At 40.3% G+C, this 21,911-nt stretch overlaps 1 protein-coding gene across 4 annotated transcripts in view; it reads right to left on the reverse strand.

Annotated features, from left to right (window-relative positions):
* The window catches only part of STXBP6 (syntaxin binding protein 6), a gene marked incomplete at both ends in the record, with an annotated part of 166,522 nt that extends 145,515 nt beyond the window's left edge, over window positions 1–21,007 (reverse strand). For all 4 annotated transcript variants that reach the window (XM_084240882.1, XM_084240881.1, XM_084240880.1 and 1 more), the window contains one exon: window positions 20,854–21,007. In XM_084240882.1, coding sequence (XP_084097008.1) covers window positions 20,854–21,007 — 154 coding nt within the window. The remainder of the gene's footprint in view (window positions 1–20,853) is intronic.
* Between the last annotated feature and the right edge of the window lie 904 nt (window positions 21,008–21,911).

Below are 21,911 nucleotides of genomic sequence, written 5' to 3' on the forward strand. Positions count from 1 at the left end.
TAAAATGTTAGAGGATCATGGTCTGTGGCTAACACAGCTACCACAAACTGGATGGCTTAAAACAGCATGAATTGGGCCTCCCCGGTGGTGCAGCGGTTGAGCGCTGGGTTGCGAAGCTGCCCGCGGCCTCTGCGGCGCCGGTTCGATCCCCGGCTGCTCCCGGCCACTGGAGGAGGGTCCCACATGGCGCGCAGACCTCTCCTGCTGCCCGCTGCTCCCCTCAGCAGTGTACTTCGGTCCTTCTGCCTGCTCTGCTCCCCGCTCTGGCTCTGGTGAATTCTCTCACCCTCCCGCGCTTCTGACTGTACCCAGTGCATGTATAAACAAACAAACAAACAAACAAACAAATAAATAAATAAAAACATGCCTCTATTAAAAAAAAAAAAAAAACAGCATGAATTGATTCTCTGTTCTAGATGTCAAAAGTCCAAAATCAAGGCATCAGCAGTCCCTGCTCTCACTGGAAGTTCTAAGGAAAAATTTGTTCCTTGTCCCTTCTAGCTTCTGATGGCTGCCAACATTCCTTGTCTTGTGGCTTCATCATAAAGATCACTGCCTCCGTTTTCATGTTAACTTTCCCTCTGTGTGTCTGATTTCCCTTGGGTGCTCTCATTTAGACACATATGATGGTATTTAAGCACCACGAGGATAACCTAGGGTAGTCTCATTTCAAAATGCCTAACTTAATTACACCTGTAAAGGCCCTTTTTTTCAATAATGTAAAATTCACATGTTGAGGGCAAGAGGGTGTGGATATATTTTTGGAAGCTATTACAGGTTTACCTGATGTCTTTCACTCTCATTGTTTGCTGCGCTTTATTCACACCGGTATTCTTTCTGAGTCTCAGGCTGGTACTTCCCTGCAGCCACATCCACAGGGAGCAAACAGAGTTTGTCCGTAGGCCCCACTGGGATATTCTTCCCAATACCTCTTCTCTGTTAATCCCACCTCTTCCCAATACCCCAATAAAGTCTTTCTCAATGGTTATATGCCAGTTTATCGCTCACTTCCTATTACAGGTGCCAAATTCTTCTGCTTTACACTCTCCTTCATAGAAATCAACCTAGTGTTTTACAGCTGATTATGTAATTTATGGCTCTCTCTCCCATCTAAATGCCATAAAAATAGTTGATGACATTTACTTTTGTCCACAGTAAGATCTCAAAAAATATTTATTGAATAAATGAAAAAACTAACTCAAACTAAATGGTGGTCATAAGGCTTAGAATTGCTAGTGAATGGCAGAGGTGAGCATCTTCTTCAAAATGGACATCGAAAGGCCAACAACATGCAGGTACAGAGTGTGCAGTGAGTACTACTTCTTGTCCTTGGGTGAGATGGGGGTGCAGTGCAATGGGCTGGAAGAACAGAGGGAGCTCTCAGAAGGGACTGAGGTTGCAGGGGTTGCCAACTCATAAGAAGGAATCAGAGTCACTGGCTCCAAGAGACACAGTGACCAGTAATTTTCCAAAGGAAACAGGCCCTCCTAGCATCTCTGGCACACACAAGAAGAGTTACCAAACCTAGGTCTGAAAGTTATCACAGCTCCTTAACTAAGGAAACAACTGGGAAAATAAAGTGATTTCAAACCCTGATTGCTTTCTAAGGAGGGTAGGCCCTAATGACTAAGGTTGATTTCTTGATTTCTATTTTGTGTTAAATTGACTTGGAGTAAGCAAGGTGGGGGTGGGTGGGCTGGGTAGCAGCTGAGAGATCCTGAACTGCTCTGCATAATGGGGGGAGGGCAGAGAGCAGGCTGAGGGAGAGGAGACTTGCCTAGCAGAGTCTTACACTCTGAAGAGCAAGAGGACTCCAGAGAAATATCTCTGGAGGCAGTGCAGACAGGGCTCTGGGGACCAGAGTGTCATACTAGCTACTGTTATATGACATAAACGCTCGCTCCCACCTCCAGGCAGGAACCAGTGTCTACACTGCCAAGTCATGCATTTTGGCTCAGTGAATGCTGGGAGTGGAAGCCTGAGGCAGTATGGTATCTGCATGCGAGCTGAGCTGAGCCTGGTGTGACCACAGACACGGGACCAGTACTGCAGGAGCTAGATGAGAGGTCAAGTGAGGTCAGGGTCCTACTGTAATACATGGGAGGACATGGTGCTACAGGGTAACCCCAATATGAAATGGGTTGCCTGACTGTGGGTCCTTACCTATGTGCTTAAAAGGGCCTAATAATAATACTCAAGTGCAGGAAAACACAAAAAGGTTAATAAAAGGTTTATTTACAAAAGAAGGGGAAATGAAGAAATGAATTCAGGGGGAAAGAGAAGGAGATATATCCATGAAAGCATTATACCAGTTCTACTGAGCTGGAATCCCCAATAGCACACTGAGAGTTGGCAAAAAACCAAGAGACCCCCCCCCCCCACAAGGCCCACTTGTCTGGTTTTACACCAAATCTGGCTGCTTAACTCCAATCTCAGGTCCCAGCAATCCTCCCTTCAGTGATGATGACATTATGGGATTTGTAGTTCTTGGTGTCTTGAATGTCTTTGGTCTGGAGTGGGGGTGGGGTCCAAAAAACCCACTTGTGGAGTTTATTCATAACAATGGGTCTTCCCCCCCAACAATGGGTCTTTGTTCCCATCAAGTGAGGTTGCTCTGAAGCTGGGCAGCGGCAGTGGTTGAGGAAGGCAATCAAAAGAGCATGACTACCCACTGCACCTGCAAGCTGCGCCCAGGCAACCAGGCAACTCTCACCTGGGAGTGTGTATTCCTCAAAGTTGTTCTGAGGACACATCCCTGAGGGAGGGGTGTGAAGGCCCATGATGTGCACTGAGGTGATCTAGAGTTAAACCCTCTATAAAACTTGGAGATTTGGGGCCAGAGTATGTGCGTACAACCACTTCTCTTATGGCTACCCAAGACACAGTCTTCTAAGTAAGTTCCAGTTTTCATTAAATTGCTACCTTATGATATGAGGTGAAAAGGCCTGCCTCCTCAGTCTCTCCTGCCCCCTGGTTTCAGGTGCCACCTGGGAGCCACATGGGTTGTGCCCCAGCAGTGATGGTAATAGATAAACTCAGGCCATTCTCAGCAATGTGGCAGGAGCTGGAAGGGCTTATACTAAGCGAATGGAGTCGGAAGGAGAAAGACAAATACTGGATGGTGTCACGTGTTTTAGAAATACAGAAAAACCAAACAAAAAGCCAGATAAAGACAAAGTTTAAAACAGACACTTGAAAGCTGACCATAGAACAGAGACACCCAGAGGGGGAAGGGCAGGAGGGGTGTGAACAGACAAGGGACATTGGACTATGATGGAGGACTATGGGTACTTTGGTGGAGGGAGAGTTATGGTGACCACACCTGAGGGGGAAATCCTATACTGTCAAAACACTAGCAAGGGTACAAAACACAGTACTTCAGTTAAAATATCAATAAAAAGTAAATGACCAACAACAGCCTAGGGTCCTGGCTGTCTTCTTTGCTGATAAGATGGACTGGAACGGCCACTCTGGGCATCACTGCAGGGTGGGCTGGTAGGATGGACCTCTCACCACCATTGATGTCAGCAGCAATCCAGTCCACATGGCAAAGTTAGGCCGGCATCACAGCCCAGTGGAACCAACCAATGGGCGGAAGATGACCCGTCAGCAGCTGGGTGACAAGTGCAGCCCCTGCAGGTCCAGTATATCTCAGGGTTCAAGGGTGAGGCTCTGCTTCCCTCAGCAAGTTCTTCTGCAGTGCCAGGGGTCTAACCCAACTGGGCAGACAAACAGGAGATGACGACCTCCTGGGAGCTTCCATTCAACAGCATCAACTAGGTTCTAGGAAATATGCCAGGTGCTTCACACTTCTTACCTGTGCACTTTATAACCACACCAAACACTCAGCTTTAGAAGTAAGGAAACCAAGGAACAGCAAGGGGAAGCAACTTATCCAAGATCATATGCCCAGTATCAGCGGCATATTCAAGCTTGTCTGCTTGATTGCAAAGCCCAAGTTTCTTTCTCCACTGCATCATACAGCTACAGGCTACTTGATGTTTATGCATATCCAAAAGCACAGGAGAGTTTAACTTCCAGCTGGTAAACAATTGAGTAATTGAACATGAAGAAAACATTGCCTACTAGTATTTGGTCATATGAGTCAATGGAATTAAAAAAATATTGCTGCATTTTTTGATAGACTTAAGTTACTCAGTCTCTTAAAGATTTCAGTAAGGAGTTCAGGAGCAGCTTACAGAGGCTGGCATGTCAAATCTTGCACTGCCTTTGGGGACAGGGGACAGAGAGCTATGCCTTGGGACACAGCTGAAACACTACAAAGTCCTCAGATGCAGGCTTTAGCTTTTAAAGCTTTGTAATGGTGAAAAGCCCAAAGAATGGCATCAGTTTGCATAAAAATGAACTTGGGAAAAATAAAGTGATGAACCAGAAATTGGCTTTCAGAAGTTTCTTTTATATCCTTAAAGTATGTTATCAAAGTGCAAGAAATACAGCCTACGAGGGAGTGGGCACGCAGCTTAAGCCATCCCCGGTATAGACTTGTGAAAGCTGCCTGCTGCCTACTGGGGTTTACGCTTCCCCCTGCCCGCCCCAAAGACATCTGAAGAAGAAGGAAATAAAAATGGATGGCATATCAGCTTAAAAACAAACAAAACATCACACTGAAAGTTAGGCAAGTGCTTATGGGCTTTGTTTTAGTCTGACAGATTATGATGACGACTTGTATTTTTTCAGAATTGGATTCTGCCTACATGATGAATTTTATTATTTTTTAGATTTGAATTTTATCTTATTTTTATTAAGTTATACACTATAGGCTTCAGTGTGCAGCTGCTCACATCCATCACCACATGTCCGTGGCTGAGGACTCTTATTCCCTCCTCCTATAGAATGCTCTCAAATGTCAGAAGAAGAGGAAACTGACAATTACTAGGCCTTAACTGTAATCTGTGCCAAGCAAGGCAGCTTATGTACATCCTCTTATAAATCTTTTATGTTCTCACAATAGTTCTTCAAGTAGATATTTTAAATCACCATTTTTTAAAAGATTAATTTATTTATGCATACAAGAACTGGGGTACAGGCCAGAGGTAGAGAGGGGTGTAGGATTCACCAGAGACAGAGTGGGGAACAGAACATATTCACAGCATTCACAGGCAGATTCACAGCATTGAGGGGAGCAGTGGGCAAGACAGGAGAGGTCTACTGTGCCATTCGGGTCACCTCCCTGGCCGGGGAGCGAACTCTTGCTGCAGTGGCTGCAGACAGCTTCATAGGCTGCATCTTAAGCCCTTGCACCACCAGGAAGGCCCCTAAATCACCATTGTATAACAGTGGAAACTGAGGCTAAGAAAAGCAAGTGATCCTAGGTTACATGACCACTTCTGAGTAGAACCAAGATTCAAATTCATGTATTTTCTACCTCCAAAGACTTTGTCCTTCTGCAAAGTTACTTCTGATCAGTTACCTTCATTCTGGAAATCATAGGAAACCAGATGATGCACACGTATCTATCACTTCATTAGTCCTTACTGCGCCCTAGTTCTCCCTTCATGTTACTTCATGTGGGACAAAAGACAGGCACATATCAGAAGGTTTTCTGCAATTTCTCATAAATATGGCACACCTGACTTGTTGACACAGTGAACTCTCACCTTTCCAACACCCACTAGATACTTAGGAAAGTGATACTTGACAGAATGTCTCTCATAAAGCAAAACTTGAAAGTTCTAATTAGATTCAGTGTGGTTGAACTAAAATTAGAGTAATCCAAGCCATAAGTGTAAGTAAATCATTGCATTCCAAATCTCATTTTTTATACTGTGCACACCGAAGTATTTATGATACTAACTACAGTTTACAATGCCAAGTGCCATATCCTCACAAGACTTTAGGTATCACCATCCTGTTCTTAACTCAAGGCAAAAGAATTATACTAGTGACAGAGAAATTTAAACTTATTTCAGCAAAACCCTCCCTCTGTCTGTGACCTGTAAGGTATTTCCAACCCAGACTCAAAAAATTCATTTTATGGGAAGGAAGATTCTTTTCTTCCACTGACCTCAACATTCACGAAGCTGTACTATAGCTCAAAATAAAATTAGATTTTGGAAGGAAGCAAGTTTGAAATATTATGTAGAAAAATCTTGGCAACAAGATCCCTATCATATCACAGTCTGAAAGCCAGAGAATTTTATCTGGGAAGCTGGCTAACAGTGGCACTAAAAAAGCACCCCCCACACACTTTCTGGAAACTGAAGAAGGCATTTCAAATACTAAGTACTGGTGGTTAGCAAGTCAATTTATGAAAAAGAGTAACACATGGATCCTCAGTATCAAGTTGCATTTTTTTCTTATAATATTTTTTGTCAAAATAACAAGACAAACAGTAGCCAATTTAAATAAAATCAAAGTCCATTTGGCAGTTGTCCTCCAAAATTCAAGGTAAAAACTGTCACCATACAAAAAGTTTCCAAGCAAGAGTCCTTAAGTATTGATGCTGAAGAAATCGATGCTTCCATCAAATCATAAGGAAATAATTTGTACAATGGAATGATGATCAAGTAGGAAGCCCACAGGTGTATCCCAGTGTGTGGATCAACCCTGGATATAATTAAGTGAAAAGGTATTAATGGGTGATAATTGTGGTCAGTAGATGCTCTCAGTGTTACCACTACCATCACCAGCTTTAGAGGGGCTACCAATCTTCACAAATGTAAATGCTGTCAGGAAAGTTGTTCAAATTACACATCAATCTTTACAGGGTTTGGTAAACTAAATTATTTCCCTACTAACATACCAGACTAGTTACTCTGAGGGATTTTGGTTTTGACCGTGTTGATGAGGGAAGGGAAGGAGTGGTTTCAGAGGGAGGGAGTGGTGACCAACCACAAGGAGTTGCAAGGAGAGACTCGGGAAGCAAAGGGCATAGGTCAGCCCCATGTCCTGAAGAGCCGTGCATGCTGAGAAATGCTTTGGTCGGTGAGTTTGTCATTCTATAAGCATCGTGCAGTATAGCTGCACAGAGCCAGGTGGCCAAACCTACCCTGCCCCTCAGCTTTCAGGTATGGTCCACTGTCCTATATGTGGTCTCCCATTGTCTGAAACATCACTGAGTGATACATCATTGACTGTACCTACTTGAGTGAGGAGCAATGTTGGAAAGGGGGGTGGAGGGGTAATGATGGTCCCTGAAATATTTCCAGGCAGAAAACCAAAATCCAATCTCAGAGCTACATTTACATGGTTTCTGAAAACAAAAGGGGCTATTTTTAATAGCTCCACATTCCAGGCGATAAGAAGTACTGTGATGTGTGTTTTTTCTTCATGTAAGACACATTTAAGTCACTGACACATCACAGACCCAGTATTTGAACTGAAGTTCAAAATATTCTTTATAGCTGGGGACTGTCATACTACTCTTTTCAGTAAACGGAACAAGTAGACAAAACAATAGTAAGGATGTAGAAAATACTATCAACTAATTTTACTAAATACTATTGATTATAAACTAACTTGACTTAAATCTCAACAAATTTTAAATAACTAAAATTGTACAAGGTATATTCTGCTCACAAAGGAATTAACTTAGAAACAAATCACAGAAAGAAATCTGAAAAACCTATATGTTTGGAAATTAAAAACAAAAAGAAACCCAACATATTTCTTTGCTGAAGAGAGTTGGCATAGCTATGCCACAAGTAAATGGTCGCTATAGCTCTTCCATATGAAGAATAACAACTGACAAAAATGATTATGAACAAAAAAAGAAAGGCACTAGTCAAACAGATTTGCTCATATGGGAACCAAGGGCTCTGCTATATCAGCAAAGAATGAGGCTGCCCTAGATGAATCAATAAATATCAGGTCCAGAAAGAAATGTGGGTCTCCCTTTTCAAACAATGCAAAAGGAAAAGAAACTTCAGGGCTAAATAAACCAGGCTCAACCTGATGATAGTGTACTAAAAGCAAAGTCACAGATGTTTACATCCAATCCAGATGAAACCTAATATTAGAACTGAAACAAGTAACTGTCTCAGCCAGATTTCAGGTTCCAAAAGGAGAGCCATCATTTGCAACTCCCAAGTGCTAAGCACTGTGACAGGTCTCTTGCCTGTGTTAGGACACTTGGCTCACATAACAGCTGGCTTTCCAGAAAGCCATGGAATCACCCAGGGTGGGTGGTGGGGGGCAGGTAGTGGGGGCCAAAGCTAATACCAAAGGGCAGTACATGCTCACTATCTTGAACAACTACCTCTAAAAGCCAGAGATTATACATATATTAGTCCAATGGCCAGAAGTTGTTATTACTGTAGCAAATGCTTCTACCCAGTATCCTGGGATTCCCCAGGAATCTAGCTGAGGAATCTCCAAACATGTTGACAATGCATGTCTTCAATAAAAATTGTATGAGTATTAACTACCAATAAATGCATATTTGTAAGTTATATACTTGGACTATTGCTCTGAATTATTATGGTGATTATCAAATATACATGGAATGCTTAAAATAGTAAACAATTATATTTAAATAGAAATTCTAATATTTTCTTCTCATAACCCAATGGGTCAGATGGTATACCACATTTAAAGACAATGGTGTGTTGGCCTTTCTTTCTGTTTCAAAACATTTTTATTAAATGCGCTCTACTCTATGGATCCCCAAGTCCAGTGGAAGTAACAGAGAAATGGGATAAGCCTGCACACTTGGATTTTACAGCTGAATGCAGGCCTCATTTCCTCCAATATTCAAACCCTAGAAGAGACATAGGCACACCCTCAGCTGAGAGCTGATGTCTTCCCAGGAATCAGTGGTACAAATAGCTCCTGTATACAGATGTGAAAAGGAAGTGCAGAGAGATCAGAGGTAATTTCCACATTCAGTTTAGCCTCTAATCCCATCTATTCCTCAAAAATTCTGACCTGATACATCCCGAGGACCCCCAAGGTCAAAAACTGAACTGAGCACATTTTTTTCCTTCTTTTGCTTTATTACAGTGGTTATGTGATGTTGGGCAAGCCATCCAATCCCTCTGGACTTCATTTTTCCTATAACTATTGGTAATTAAGTTTGAGAATGACTATTCTTCTAGATATAAAAGTCTAAACTTCTAAAAGAAGATTCCTAAGAAATTAATTTGTTTCACCTTTCTTGCTTCATAGGTTCAAATTAGGATCTGATATGTCAGATGTGAATCTTAATGAAATGCACTGACCTAGAAAAAAAGGCATATCTGTGTTTGATTGATATTTACACTTCCTCAACCCTCACCTAACAACAATACAATAGGAGATGTCTAATGAATTGTAAGTGAACCATGCCAAAAAGATGAGGTAAAGCACTGCATCTTTTAAGAAACATTAGGGCTGACTTTATGTAAGACATACCTTCTTTCTTTTTCTCTTTAAACACACACACACAAACATGCATGCCTGCACACATGCACTGATCATGTACACCTGCATATGCATATAGAAATGCAGCAGCGCCCTAACTCCATAGGGAACAGCATAAGATGTATCTTAAAGACAACCTGATGAAGAACAAAGCTAAATATCCTGGTGATGGTCAAGCAGTTGCTAAGCACACAATGTAAAAATGATATTTTAAAAGTTCTGGCAGTTATAGTTTCGAAATAAGCTCAGTTGGTCCATGGCAGAGCATAAGCCCTAAGGTTCAGCTCCACTCACTGCTCACTAGCAGTGTGGATGTATCTTCTAGCAAATTGTCTGTGTCTGCCTCAACTTCCTCATCTATCAGACGGATATTAAGTAAGACCAAGTTTCAAGTTCCTTATTTTTTAACTCTGAAAACTGAAAAAGCAAAATATCCTGCAACAGACAAATGGTGAAATACTGTATGGTATTCCAGAAGCCATTAAAATTACCCTTAAAAGGAGTATATAATAAATTAAAAGTTTCTTTACCATGTTAAGTGAATAAAGAGGATGACATTATATGTAGATTATTATAAAGGGGAAGGAATATTAAAAAAAAACAAAAATCTCAAAAGCCCAAGTCATAATTTTTTACATGATTTTTCTCATTTTTTTCTTTTTGTGTGAGGTGCTTTCTATGTTTTTGAAAAAGAATATGTATACATCCGTGGAGAGAAATATACCTAGAAATTCATGCCTCTAAAACACAGTTGACTCTTACCTACCAACAAGAAGGAAAGGATTCTGACCAGAGAGAAAACGTGTGTAACAGCTGCTGTCATACAGTAGCTGAGGAATCGAGGTGGGCAGCTCGCTATTCCATTGCTTTGTTTTATGAAAATGGACATGCAGACCTCAAGCACTCAAGACTAGTGTGTTCTTACCACCCCAATCCACTTGCCAAACCATGAAGGCCTCTCAGGAACCCATTCCTTGGGAAACGGAAACAAACATGAAGAGTATGTAGCGGCCATGAGGCCTCCAGCCTAAGCCATGTGGATCCACATGTGGTGGAGAGAAAATAATCTGTGCGAAGGCTGGGGGTGGAAGAGATAGCATGAATCTCCTCAGAGAGATAAAAAGTGAAAAATAAAAATGGAGTTTCTGTTTTTCCCTTGAAAGCTTTTTTTAAGAACTTATAGAATTGAAAACAATTATTATGATAAAAAACATTCAGGGAGAGTTTTGATATATTCAATGCCCATTAAATGATTATTTATTCCTTCATAATATGAACTCGAGGGGAACACTCAGGTGCTTCAAAAGGCAAGATAACGGCTTCCTACTGTAGGCAACAATGGAAGCATTTATAAATTGCTCGTTTTGGATGATTCTAAAAGTCAGAATAAATCAGAGAAATCTGTATCTTCTTCTTGGTAACTGGGTCATTAGGTAAAATAAAAATTTCTTCTCAGTAACCTAATGAATTCCAAGGGAATTAAAAGATCACCCAGCAGCATCTCAGTGCTAACAACAGAAAGTTGGAGGGAAAAAAAAAAGCCCAGTCAAGCTCCCTCTGGTCTAAGCCAGAGAGTGTGTGAGTGCACAGCCCAGAGCTCCACCCAGAAAGAGAGCCTGTGGGTCTCAGGGGTGGGACTTTGCCTGATTCCCCAGGCATGCTACCCTTTCCACATGAGGACAGATGTGTCTAAAGCATGGGTCTACCCTCCAGGGGCCGGCAGACTGGAGAGGTAAACAGAAAGCAAACTGACAAGTAAAGCCCAGCAATTCTAAGTGCAATTCTAAGTGTGGAGCCAACACTGGTGGCCAGAGAAGTGGGATGGAGATCAAAGCATCCATTCTTCAAGGTGCCGGACAACCTGACTACCTCACCGGCCTTGTGGTTATGGTATTTTCTATAAAATTCTGCATATGGTTTAGCATGACTGTAATGGGGATGGAAATACCCCTCATTCTCATGTGTTCTCTCTCTAAAGGAAGGAAAGAGCTGGGCAAACAAGAATCAGATCTGGGCTGAAAAGGTGGGTCCACAGCCTTTCAGGCACTTTCTACCATCCTCTCCCACTTCTGCTGTTTGCGTTAACAGTGCACTTGATTGACCCCACAGTATGTTTCTGTTTTTTTTTTTTTTTTGTTTGTTTGTTTCCGGTTTTCTTTTGATCCAGTGAAGATAGGTGTAGGAAAATAACATCTCCCATTTCAGGGACAGGAATGCGATTGCCTGAGCCAGTTCTAACTCCCCGAAAAGTTGGATCAAGGGGCCTGAACATAGGGACTTCCGCATCCAATACGCCCAGCAATGCACAAACACTCAGGAGACCAGAGAGGAAGTCGTCACCTCTCAGAGAGGCAAGAGCACTATGCCGGCCCTGGTGTTCTAGCACTATGCTGGCCCTGGTGTTCTAGCACTGTGCTGGCCCTAGTGTTCTAGTTGGGGGAGGGTTGGGAGGGCAGGGGATTTGAGGAATAGAGAGAATTAAGAGGAGCTTGGTTTAGAAATCAGTAATTGGAATGACCTTGAGACCCCTGGCAGGGCTGGGAGACAGAAGGGAAGAGAACTGCAAAGTTGAGAGAGAAAGAAAAAATAGTATGAAAGGGTGGTAGGAACTCCTAAGACAAATCTGGGCTTCCATGAGACTCTGTCTCACATGACAGATCACAGAAGCTGGTCACAGACATATATTAACATGATTCTTAAAACTGCAGCTGAATTATCTTTGCATGGCAAGAACCAGTGGCTATCCCATCTAATGACAAGTTAATATTGCTTATAAAAAGGAGGAGCTTCTAAGTTTCAGACCATATACAGACAATATAGAGTTCAGTTAATCTTCAAAATGCCTTTGGAATATAGATTCTGTTTCCATTCCATAGATGAGAAAACTGAGGCTCAAAGACATGACAGAGATTGTAGAGCCACTATTTTACCCTAAGCCTGTCTTCTGTTACTTTGGATCTAGGAGAAAACAGGGAGCAAATGGGGACCTGAGGACCCTAAACCCCTCTGGCTGCAACTTACCAACAAGAGAGAGCCTGCAGATGCTGTTCGACTCAGGATACAACAGCAAAGTGCACTAAGTTCAGAAAGTGCTTAGAAAACCACCACCCACAAAGAATGCCTCTGCATGGATTAAAACCTTGCCTCCTGGGTCAGCTGTTGCTCAGGATGTCTGCCAGGTACACAGGGCGTTGCCAGCCACATTTCAGAAGGAAAGCTGCCTTAGTTTGCAATCTGCCAAACCACCCTTTGCTCTACCTTTGCAATTAGTCAAAACTAATCAAAACGAGCATAAGTGGATCAGCTGTGGAACTCCTGTTCTTAACAGTGGGCTGTGTGGTGGGAGCACTCACAGATGGAGTTTCCTTTTTAAAGGAAATGTTTGGCACTAGCCTCTGTTAAGAGTTTTCCCTTGTTTCCATCTGGTTTCAGTATTGGAATGCATACATGAGAAAGTGGAAAAAGAAACTCTGTTGATGTGCTAAACCACTAGAAAAGCTAAAGCGGTGGACAGCACATCCTCTAAATCCTGGGAAGTTAAAGAGCTTTGCTTGCAAGGTTGTGACATTGTTTTTAAGGAAGTAGAGAGCCTGGTTTCTTGAAGCTAGCACTGCATTCAGGGGAAATAAACTGTGTAGACTTTGGCATGAGATGGACCCAGATATGAATCTCAGCTTCATCCTCTTCTAGCTGCCTGGCCCTGGACAGCAAACTTCCCCACTTGAGGTCTTGACTATGTTATCTTTAAAATAACACTAGAAGCCACAGCATAAGGCTGTTGTGAGGATTGAATGAAGTAATACCTGTTAAGTGCTTAGCTGTCCATTTTGGACTCTCCTATTCACACGGCTTTAGAAAAGACAAATACTATCACTACTAGCTTTCACAGAAAGAGATCTAGAATCACCAAGGAAACTAAAAAGTTAAAGACATCTACTTCTTTCTATTATACAACTGAGCAAAACAAGTTCATATATAGCAATGTCCCTGTCAGGTGCCTCTCTGAGTTCCCTGGGGAATTAATTTCCTCTGAGACTCAAATACATCCACAGGCAGACTGATCAAAATACGCTGCTGAAGGGAGCAGCAGGCAAGACAGGACAGGTCTGCTGGGCCATGTAGGGAGCCTGGTGGCACAAGGGGTTAAGCACAGCTCTATGAAGCTATCCGCAGCCTCTGCAGCATGAGTGGTAACGCAGTTACTCTGTAGGACTGTCACGAGCCAGCCCAAACCAACCAAGGCCAGAATAATACTGAGGCATGAGTATCACTAAGGGGTAAGGAAAAAATTATGGTGGATTTGGGAGGTCTGTTCTTACATGACTCTTAGACCCGAAAGGGGATGGAAAGAGAGAGAAAGATAAGTAGAGTCACTAAGGGAATGCAGGCCTAGAGTCATGGTTTCCTCATCTCCAAAATGAAGACCCTATGATCTACCTTGTAACAATATTGTAAGGCTGAAGTGAGTTAATATATGGAAAGGTGAGAGCCACAAGTTCCAATATAGAAGTCAATAAATGCCCTTACTACTACCATTATTATTACTACTGCCAAGCCAAAGGTGCTGGTGGCACCCTAACTGTAATGTTCACTGAAGCCACTGATGGGTACATAGAGGGGCGCCACAATGAAGCTCATTTGTGAATGACATCTGGTGTCAAAATCTGTTGAGCCAGAAAACATTTCAGAAGCAAACCCTTTCTCTACTGTTCACACCACCTAACCCAGGGTTATTATGGTTATAAAGGTTTTAATGTAATGGGTCTATGTGCATATCATGAAAGAGCCAAAACTCTCAATATAAAATATAAGATACTGCATTTTTGTAAAATAAAAGAGGAGAAAGAATCATATAATCAAGGCACTGGAAATAACTGTTTTTTACTGCACTGTCTTCTAGAGCTACTTAAAGTTTTATGGATGGATTTATATAGCACATCTCTATAATAAAGAGATATATCCTGATACATATTTCAAATGCAGGAAAGTCTATGAAACAGTAACCTCAGAAACGAGATAGAAGGCACAGTACTGATCAAATCTGTTCAAGGTCTATCAATTTGAAGAATTAGGGGGAAATATGACCCTTAAAACACAGTTCTCTCCACACCACATGCCCTTCCTGACCTTAAGTGAGAGTAAATGAGATGCTCCAGCAGTGTGAGCAGGGCCATTGGGCCACACGGACTGGGTGGGTTCTCAAATCTGTCACTTTCAAAGGGGTGACTCTGGGAGGTCATAACCTCTCCAATAAACAGTGGGCTCTTCATCTGAAGTGAAGAATGGACCACCTAATTGGTAGGGATGTTAAGAGGATAAAATAAAATTAAAATAAATAGTATAACATGCACAAGATGAATACTTTTTATTTTTTTTACATGAGTTTCTGAAAGATTCATATTTTCAGCAATATCTACTATTTCTATAATAAAGAATAATAAATATCATTATTGTAGTTGTTTTTCTATTTCTTCTTTAACTGCTGATGCCTTTGTATACTTCTGGGTTCACTGTGGATTTCTTCATTTTCCCCAGGATAAAAACTATTAGAAAGTCAACTCGCCACTTCTAAACAAACCATTTCTATCAAGGTCAAATTTTAACTGTCTTGTATTCTTCCTTTCTCTCTCCTCTAATATTCATAGATCTTAAGATGAGAACCAATCTGGATTAGAAAGTAGATAAAAAGAATTTTTCTCAAGCCAGATCATTAACAACTTTGGTTACTTTCATTTCAATAACAATGTACAAAGAATGTTCTCAAACTTTCACAAAACATTTTTAGCATCTATTTGCATTATTAACAACCTGAATTTCTGCCTATGTGATATGCATAGAATAAAAATGAAATTTGGTATAAAAGGTTCAGAGTCCTAGAATCTCAGAGCTCCCAAGGAACCTTTCAACTTGTTAACTGAATAAATTGAAGCCCAGAAAAATTCAGAAGTTTGACTATGATCAGTCAACAAGTAAGAAATGAAAAAAGTATTTTTTGTCAAGTTTATTAATAAGAACCCAGAGTATAACTCCCCAAGGCTGTGAGAGCTCTCAACATTAGCTTCACTCTTGATTAACACTTCAAAATACGGGTAAGTTTCTCCACTTTCCCTGATGCTGCTTTAGGACTGAACAGGAACCAACTCATCCGAATTTTGAAAATTCTAAGGGTTACTCCAAGGAATACCGGGGCTGGTAACAACTGAAATAAAGAACAGTATTATCAGGTTCTCAGTTCCTAATTCACATCATTATCTTCCATGGAGTTCATTTACATAAATTATTTCATCAAAGAGCATTCAGAACTTTTTCTTAATAAGAAAATTTTGCCCTTTACAAATCCAAAATCACTTTGAAAAGATTAGGATGCTCTGTTTCAACAAATACGTGAAAAATGTACTAATCACAAAAATTAAAGTTCCCACTATGCTCCTTCTTTGGGTACAAGAAGCAGCCAAAGAAAGATATTTTTCCATTTATGGACATGAAAGCTAGCATTATACATTACATATACTGAATTAAACCAGGATCAGGAAGATAGATTTTAAACATCAAATTAGAGAATGTTCAGTAGGGAACTGGCATCTAATAATCAACTGACTTTAACTTCTTAGCATATTTCTAGTTTAGTTTTATAGACCCAGGCTATTACAGAGGGGCAACCAACCATAAAAATTGCTGTGGTTGGGGCTCTTGTTACACTTTGAATGAGTTAACTGCTCTAATTATAAATAAAGTCTATACTATAATCAGCTATGCAGTAAGTAATAAATTCAAATAGCATCTCCCATTAAACATCTACTGTGTCTATACTTGGCAAGATGCCAAATACTATAAGGATCTAGGATACTTAGAAACATAGATTTACATGATACATAGTTGCTTCTGTCTGAAGGTTCAAAAAGACCATTGAGGGTAACTTCTCATACCTACAAATTGAAAGGCTAATGCCTGTCCACTTTACAGGAACACTGAGCGAAAATGGTTATAAATTCTTATAATCATCCCACTAGTGACTCTCTCTATTTTTTTTTTTAAATCAAGCTTTACTGAGATATATTATAATAAAATTTTAGGTGTGCAGATTGATGAGTTATGAAAAATACATTGCCACAATCAACATACAGAATACTTAAACCACTTCCAAAACTTACCTCATGCCCCTTTGCAGTCAGTGCCCAACCTGAGGCTCTGGTAACCAACAATGGCTCTCTGTCACTATAGTTTAAGTTTGGTACATTCTAGAATTTCATATAAATTGAATCATACAGAATATATGTTTTTCTCTTTTCAGAATATACTTTTCTCTGTTTATTTTTTCTTACAACATAATGCTTTTGAGATTCTTCCATGTTTCTGAATGTACTGTTTGTTCCTTACTTTTCATTGCCAAGTAGCATTCCAATACACAGATATAATTTCTCATTCATTCCTATATAGATGACCATTTGATCACTCACATGCAGCTGTACATCTGAGTTTTGCTTTTTGTTTTTTTTTTTTAAATAAATTTTATTTTTATATTCCCCATACAATTGCAACCCCCTTATTTTGACCCCAATACCTCCCCTCCCCACCCCCCATAGAGTGTCTCTGGTTCATAGTTTTTTTGTTGATTTTGATTTTCACTTTCTTATAGTTATTCATTTTCCTGGTCCCTTATTTAAGTTTTCTAGATTCCTGCTATGAGTGAGACCATCCGGTATTTTTCTTTTTCTTTCTGGCTTATTTTGCTGAGCAAGATCCCTTCCAGCTCCATCCACGTTGCTGCAAATTGCATGTGTTTATCTTTTTTGAATGCTGAGTAATATCCATGGTGTATATGTACCACATCTTCTTGATCCAGTCATCTATTTTTGGGCATTTGGGTTGTTTCCAAAACTTAGCTATTGTAAGCAGTGCTGCTATAAACATAGGGGTGCAGATGCTCTTTAGAATTGATGTTTCTGTGTCCTTTGGGGCAATACCTAGGAGTGGAATTGCTGGATCATATGGATGCTTTTTGGTTATTATAAGTAAGACTTATAAAGCTCTCTATATAAACTTTTATGTGTACATAGGTTATTTCTCTTGGGTAAATGCTTAGGAACAGAGTTGCTGAGTCATGTAAGTACACATTTGATTTTATTAAAAACTGTCAAATTGTTTACCAAAGCAGTTAAATCACTAGAAAAGTATGAGCTCAAATTGCTCCACATGCTTGTCAACACTTGATACTGACAGCCTTTTCAATTTTAGCCATGGCATATGTGTGTCTGCGGCAGGGGATAGGGTACAGACCAATGCTTCAAGAGTATTAATCAACAAAAGCATCTTAACACAGGAACACATGCATGCCATTCAAGAAGTCATCAGGAAGACCTATTAGAAACACTCAAATCCTATCCTAAGTCTCCATGAATGAACTAGAGATATTATTTCTCTTTACAAAACTACCACTATGTAAACTTTAAAGGAAGATTATTTTATTTCTTTTGCTTCAGCCCCTTTTTATATATTCAGTGGATATATAACCCACTCTGAAATAACAAATCTATGATCATGGCTGCTACCTCTCTGATTATAAATCCTGCCAGATATTGGCTAGGGGGTGGGGAGGTGCAATTCACACAAAGAAACATTTGTAAAGACACTGGATATAAAACACCTATGTTTAGATGCATATGCTGGCAAGTTTTTACAGTTAGGACATTCTTCCTTTGAAAAAAAATAGCACCTATGCTGTTTGAAAGTGGTTAAAAATTATTTGCAGACATTGCCCTAATTTGGATAATTTTTTCCCATTCAAAATGGATAGCTGGTTTTCATTAACTAAAACACAAGAGTTGAAAAAACTCTTTCTGGCCTCCTGAGAGTATAGGTGGTTCATAGGCAAATCAGGAAGGAGGCCATAACTCAGGGCTCAACTTACACTTCGCAGACGCCTATGTGAGTTGAGCCAGAGTAGGCATCCTTAGAGCAGGAGAAAAGAGAAACTTGAAATCCATTTAGTCTTTCAATGAAGCTCCTATCCCCTCTGCCTGGAATGCACTCTATACCCACACACCACCTTTCACAACAAGTGAGGCCCTATTTTTTTTGCAGCTCTGGAATTTTGCAACCAGGTCAAATTCTCCTCAAACATGCTTTCACATCACTCTATTTTTTCTTGTTCACCTTTTCAGTTGAAAACTATGTCTAGAGAGTAACTCATTAGGCCTTCCCTGGTGGTGCAGCAGTTGAACACTGGGCTGCGAAGCTGCCCACAGCCTCTGCAGCACCAGTTTGATCCCCGGCCACCGGCGAGGGTCCCACATGGCCCGCAGACCTCTCCTGACGTGCCCACTGCTCCCCTCAGCAGTGTATTTCATGAGTCTGCCTGTTCTGTTCCCCGCTCTGGCTCTGGTGAATGCTCTCACCATCCTGCGCTTCTGACTGTACCAGGTGCTTGTATAAATAAATAAATAAAATCTTTAGAGAGTAACTTATTAATGTCTATTGCTCTACCCAATGAAGCAAGCTTCTTGAGTCTTCTCATAACTAGAGTACTCACCATGTAAAAAGCACTTTATAAATATTTACTAATTAGTTACTGAAACATTACCTTATCAGAGATGTGACTTATATGGCTCTAAACTTCACATAACTTAGAAAATGAATGTGGCTGCTTCTTTCTCAATTTTAATATAAAACAAAGTGCAAAAAACTTGGGTGTCAGTTGTCTGACCTTCTCCTACCCCATTTCCACTTAACGATCAGATCTATTTTATCAAACTATCCTCTCAAAATTCAGAACCAGGATAAGGATGAAAACTTGCAGAATAAAAGATTTTCCTACATGAGAAAAAGCAATCTCTTTCTTCCAGATGTTAAGTCTGAAGGTCTTGGTAATTTGTAAAGGATATGCAGTTATCAGCTAAGGTCACTACCTTCTATGGGATGCAAAATGGTAATACTATTTCGCTGAGATGAGGTAGAGTCCCCATGTCACTCCTGCAGATGTCATGATCAGTCACACTGACAACAGCAGATACCAAAATGCAAACAAACCACCCTCTTTTTCAGTTACAGGTGTGTACAGGTACAACTCAAGGGACTTCCAGACTGCCTACCATTTCTTCAACTACCCATCTTCCAGAAATTTCAATGAAATATTAATAGCATAGAGCTAAATAAGTTTCCAATCACTATGTGTCCATGTTCAGCCCATCTTCAGCTCAGTCCAAACACAAAATTTATTGTTATGCATTCTACTCATTATGGATGCAAGCAAAAACTCTAGAATCTAAATTTAAGACTCCAAGAATATTTAAGATTTTAAAACCTGAATCTCATTAACAAAATATAAAGAAGATAATAGGAAAGGCTACTTCTTTATTTCACTTAGTCATTAGATATAAATTGAGCCCCCATTAAATGTCAAGTACAGCCCCACATACTAAAGAAGAGTAAGTGTCCTCTAGTAATAGCCAAATTTTATTAACCTAATTCCTATCTGGGATTAAGAAAGAAATACCGATATTTCCAGGTCAATTTTGTCATACCTTTAAATAAAGCTTTCTTCTAATCACTGAAAAAAGCATTCTTACCAAAGGGTTATGTTCTTATTTTATTTTAAATTAAAACACTCTTGTTGCTATTTTCCATGTTCTTTCTGGGGGAAAAAAGTCATCTCTACTCCGAAATAAATTCTGAAAAAATTTAAAATGGTTAGAGGGTTAATTTCTGAAAAAAAGGCTAAAAATGGATCCAAGGAAAAAAATTTATCCCTGAGTCACAGCTGAAAGAAATAAGATGAATTAAGGAAAGCTTACTTCTTCCATTGCCCAGTTACAAAAAAAAATTATAAAAATTATTATAAATGCCCCAGGTGTTCATATGAGCAATATCCCTCACATCATGGAAAACTTATCCAAATTTCATCTCAAAAAACTTGGTATGAATCAACAGTAAATCCCACAGATCTCCTACAATCACAAACAGAAAGAGAAAGAATAATCCAACAAAAGTCTAAGCTTAATAGAACAGATGCCTGTTTCTGACAAGGAACAGCTGTCAGGCAAAACAGTGATTTATGAACTGAGTCTACTTTCTCACATTCCATAAGGTGTCGATATTTATCTGGAGACAAACCATTACTGACTATTGGCAACAGTTAAGGAAAAGAAAAGTCAATGAAACAAAGGCTGCTAGTAATGACAATGATCCAAATACCAGCTATAATTCTGAAACACAAACCCCACAGGAGTAACCCACTTTCTGCCTGCATCCTAGTGAAAGAAAGCACGATAAATAAGTGTCTGCCAAAGCCTTCACAGAAGCTCTTCACAAACTAAAAAATACAGTAAAATTGAACTTCATGATCTTTCCCATTCAAGGCAACCTCAAAAGTACCAAGCAAGTAAATGAGGCTCACAGGAGATCACAGGGAAATAGGAAAGGAGAGAGAAACAGCAAAGGTATCCAACACCAGCATATGCAACCCTGCTTGAAAGATTAATATCTGATTCTCCTTACCTGACAGGCAGATGTAGGTTGAATATTCGCCTTGACCCCCAGTTGCCAAAAAAGGAATCTTTTTCTTAGTCCTCCTCTTGACTTGTACAGCTCCCAGCATCCTTTCATCAAGGGGTGCAAAAATTTCCTTGCTGATGGCAGATTTGGCACTCATTGTAGAACAAGTGAGGAGGGCACACAGCGAGGTTTCTAAAGAAGAAAAGGAAGTTGGAATTGACAATCCTGTAAGGACCCATGTAAGAATGATCCCAGGTCTGATGCATGCAGCATAGGAGGGGCAGGGGAAGGAAGAACACAGCAGAATAAGGCGATAGTGTATGGGTGATATGGTGGCAAGAGAACTATGGGGACTACACCAATGTAAGGGAAAAAAATAATTAATCAATTAATTGATTAATAAAAAAAGAATGATCATGAAGTTGATTTGCTGGTGAAATAATTTTCGATATGTTGTTTAACTTCTCCCTTGATTCAAATGCATTGTATGGTCATTATGAGTGAAAGAAAAGTGCCTGGTGAGTTTTCTATCTTCAGGTGAGTTGGAGACATCCTGACCCTGCCCCCTCAAGCAGATAGCTGCAAAATGTGGCCGCCCAAGGAATGCAGGATCCCTCTTTCTATCTGGAAATCTCTGAGTAAAACCAAGCCAAGGTTCACTGAGATAACATAAAACGGGCCAAATGGCCCCAGAAGGAACAAACAAAAAGAGTTTAATGTGTCTATATTACCAACTGTGGAAAGGAATTTAGGCAACCTCCGGACAAGATTGTAACTCCCTAGGACTCCATTAATAATGAGGAAAGAGGGAAGGGACTTTGGTACTAGAGTATTAAAACTAAATAATAATGTACTTTGCATGCTGGCCTGTGGGCAGACACCCGCCCTGCGGGGCATTCAGTAAAGTCTCACTTCCTGCTGCACTCAAAATCACTGTGCCCGTCCTTGGCCTTGGGGAAAGTGAAGTTACTTGTCACAATAAGCAATATCTTTACATTTACAATAACTATGAAAAAAATACCAACAACAGGAAAATAACTGATTTGCCTGCTGGAAATGTC

Source organism: Talpa europaea, assembly GCF_964194135.1.
Source record: "Talpa europaea genome assembly, chromosome: 8".
Lineage (NCBI taxonomy): Eukaryota > Metazoa > Chordata > Mammalia > Eulipotyphla > Talpidae > Talpa > Talpa europaea.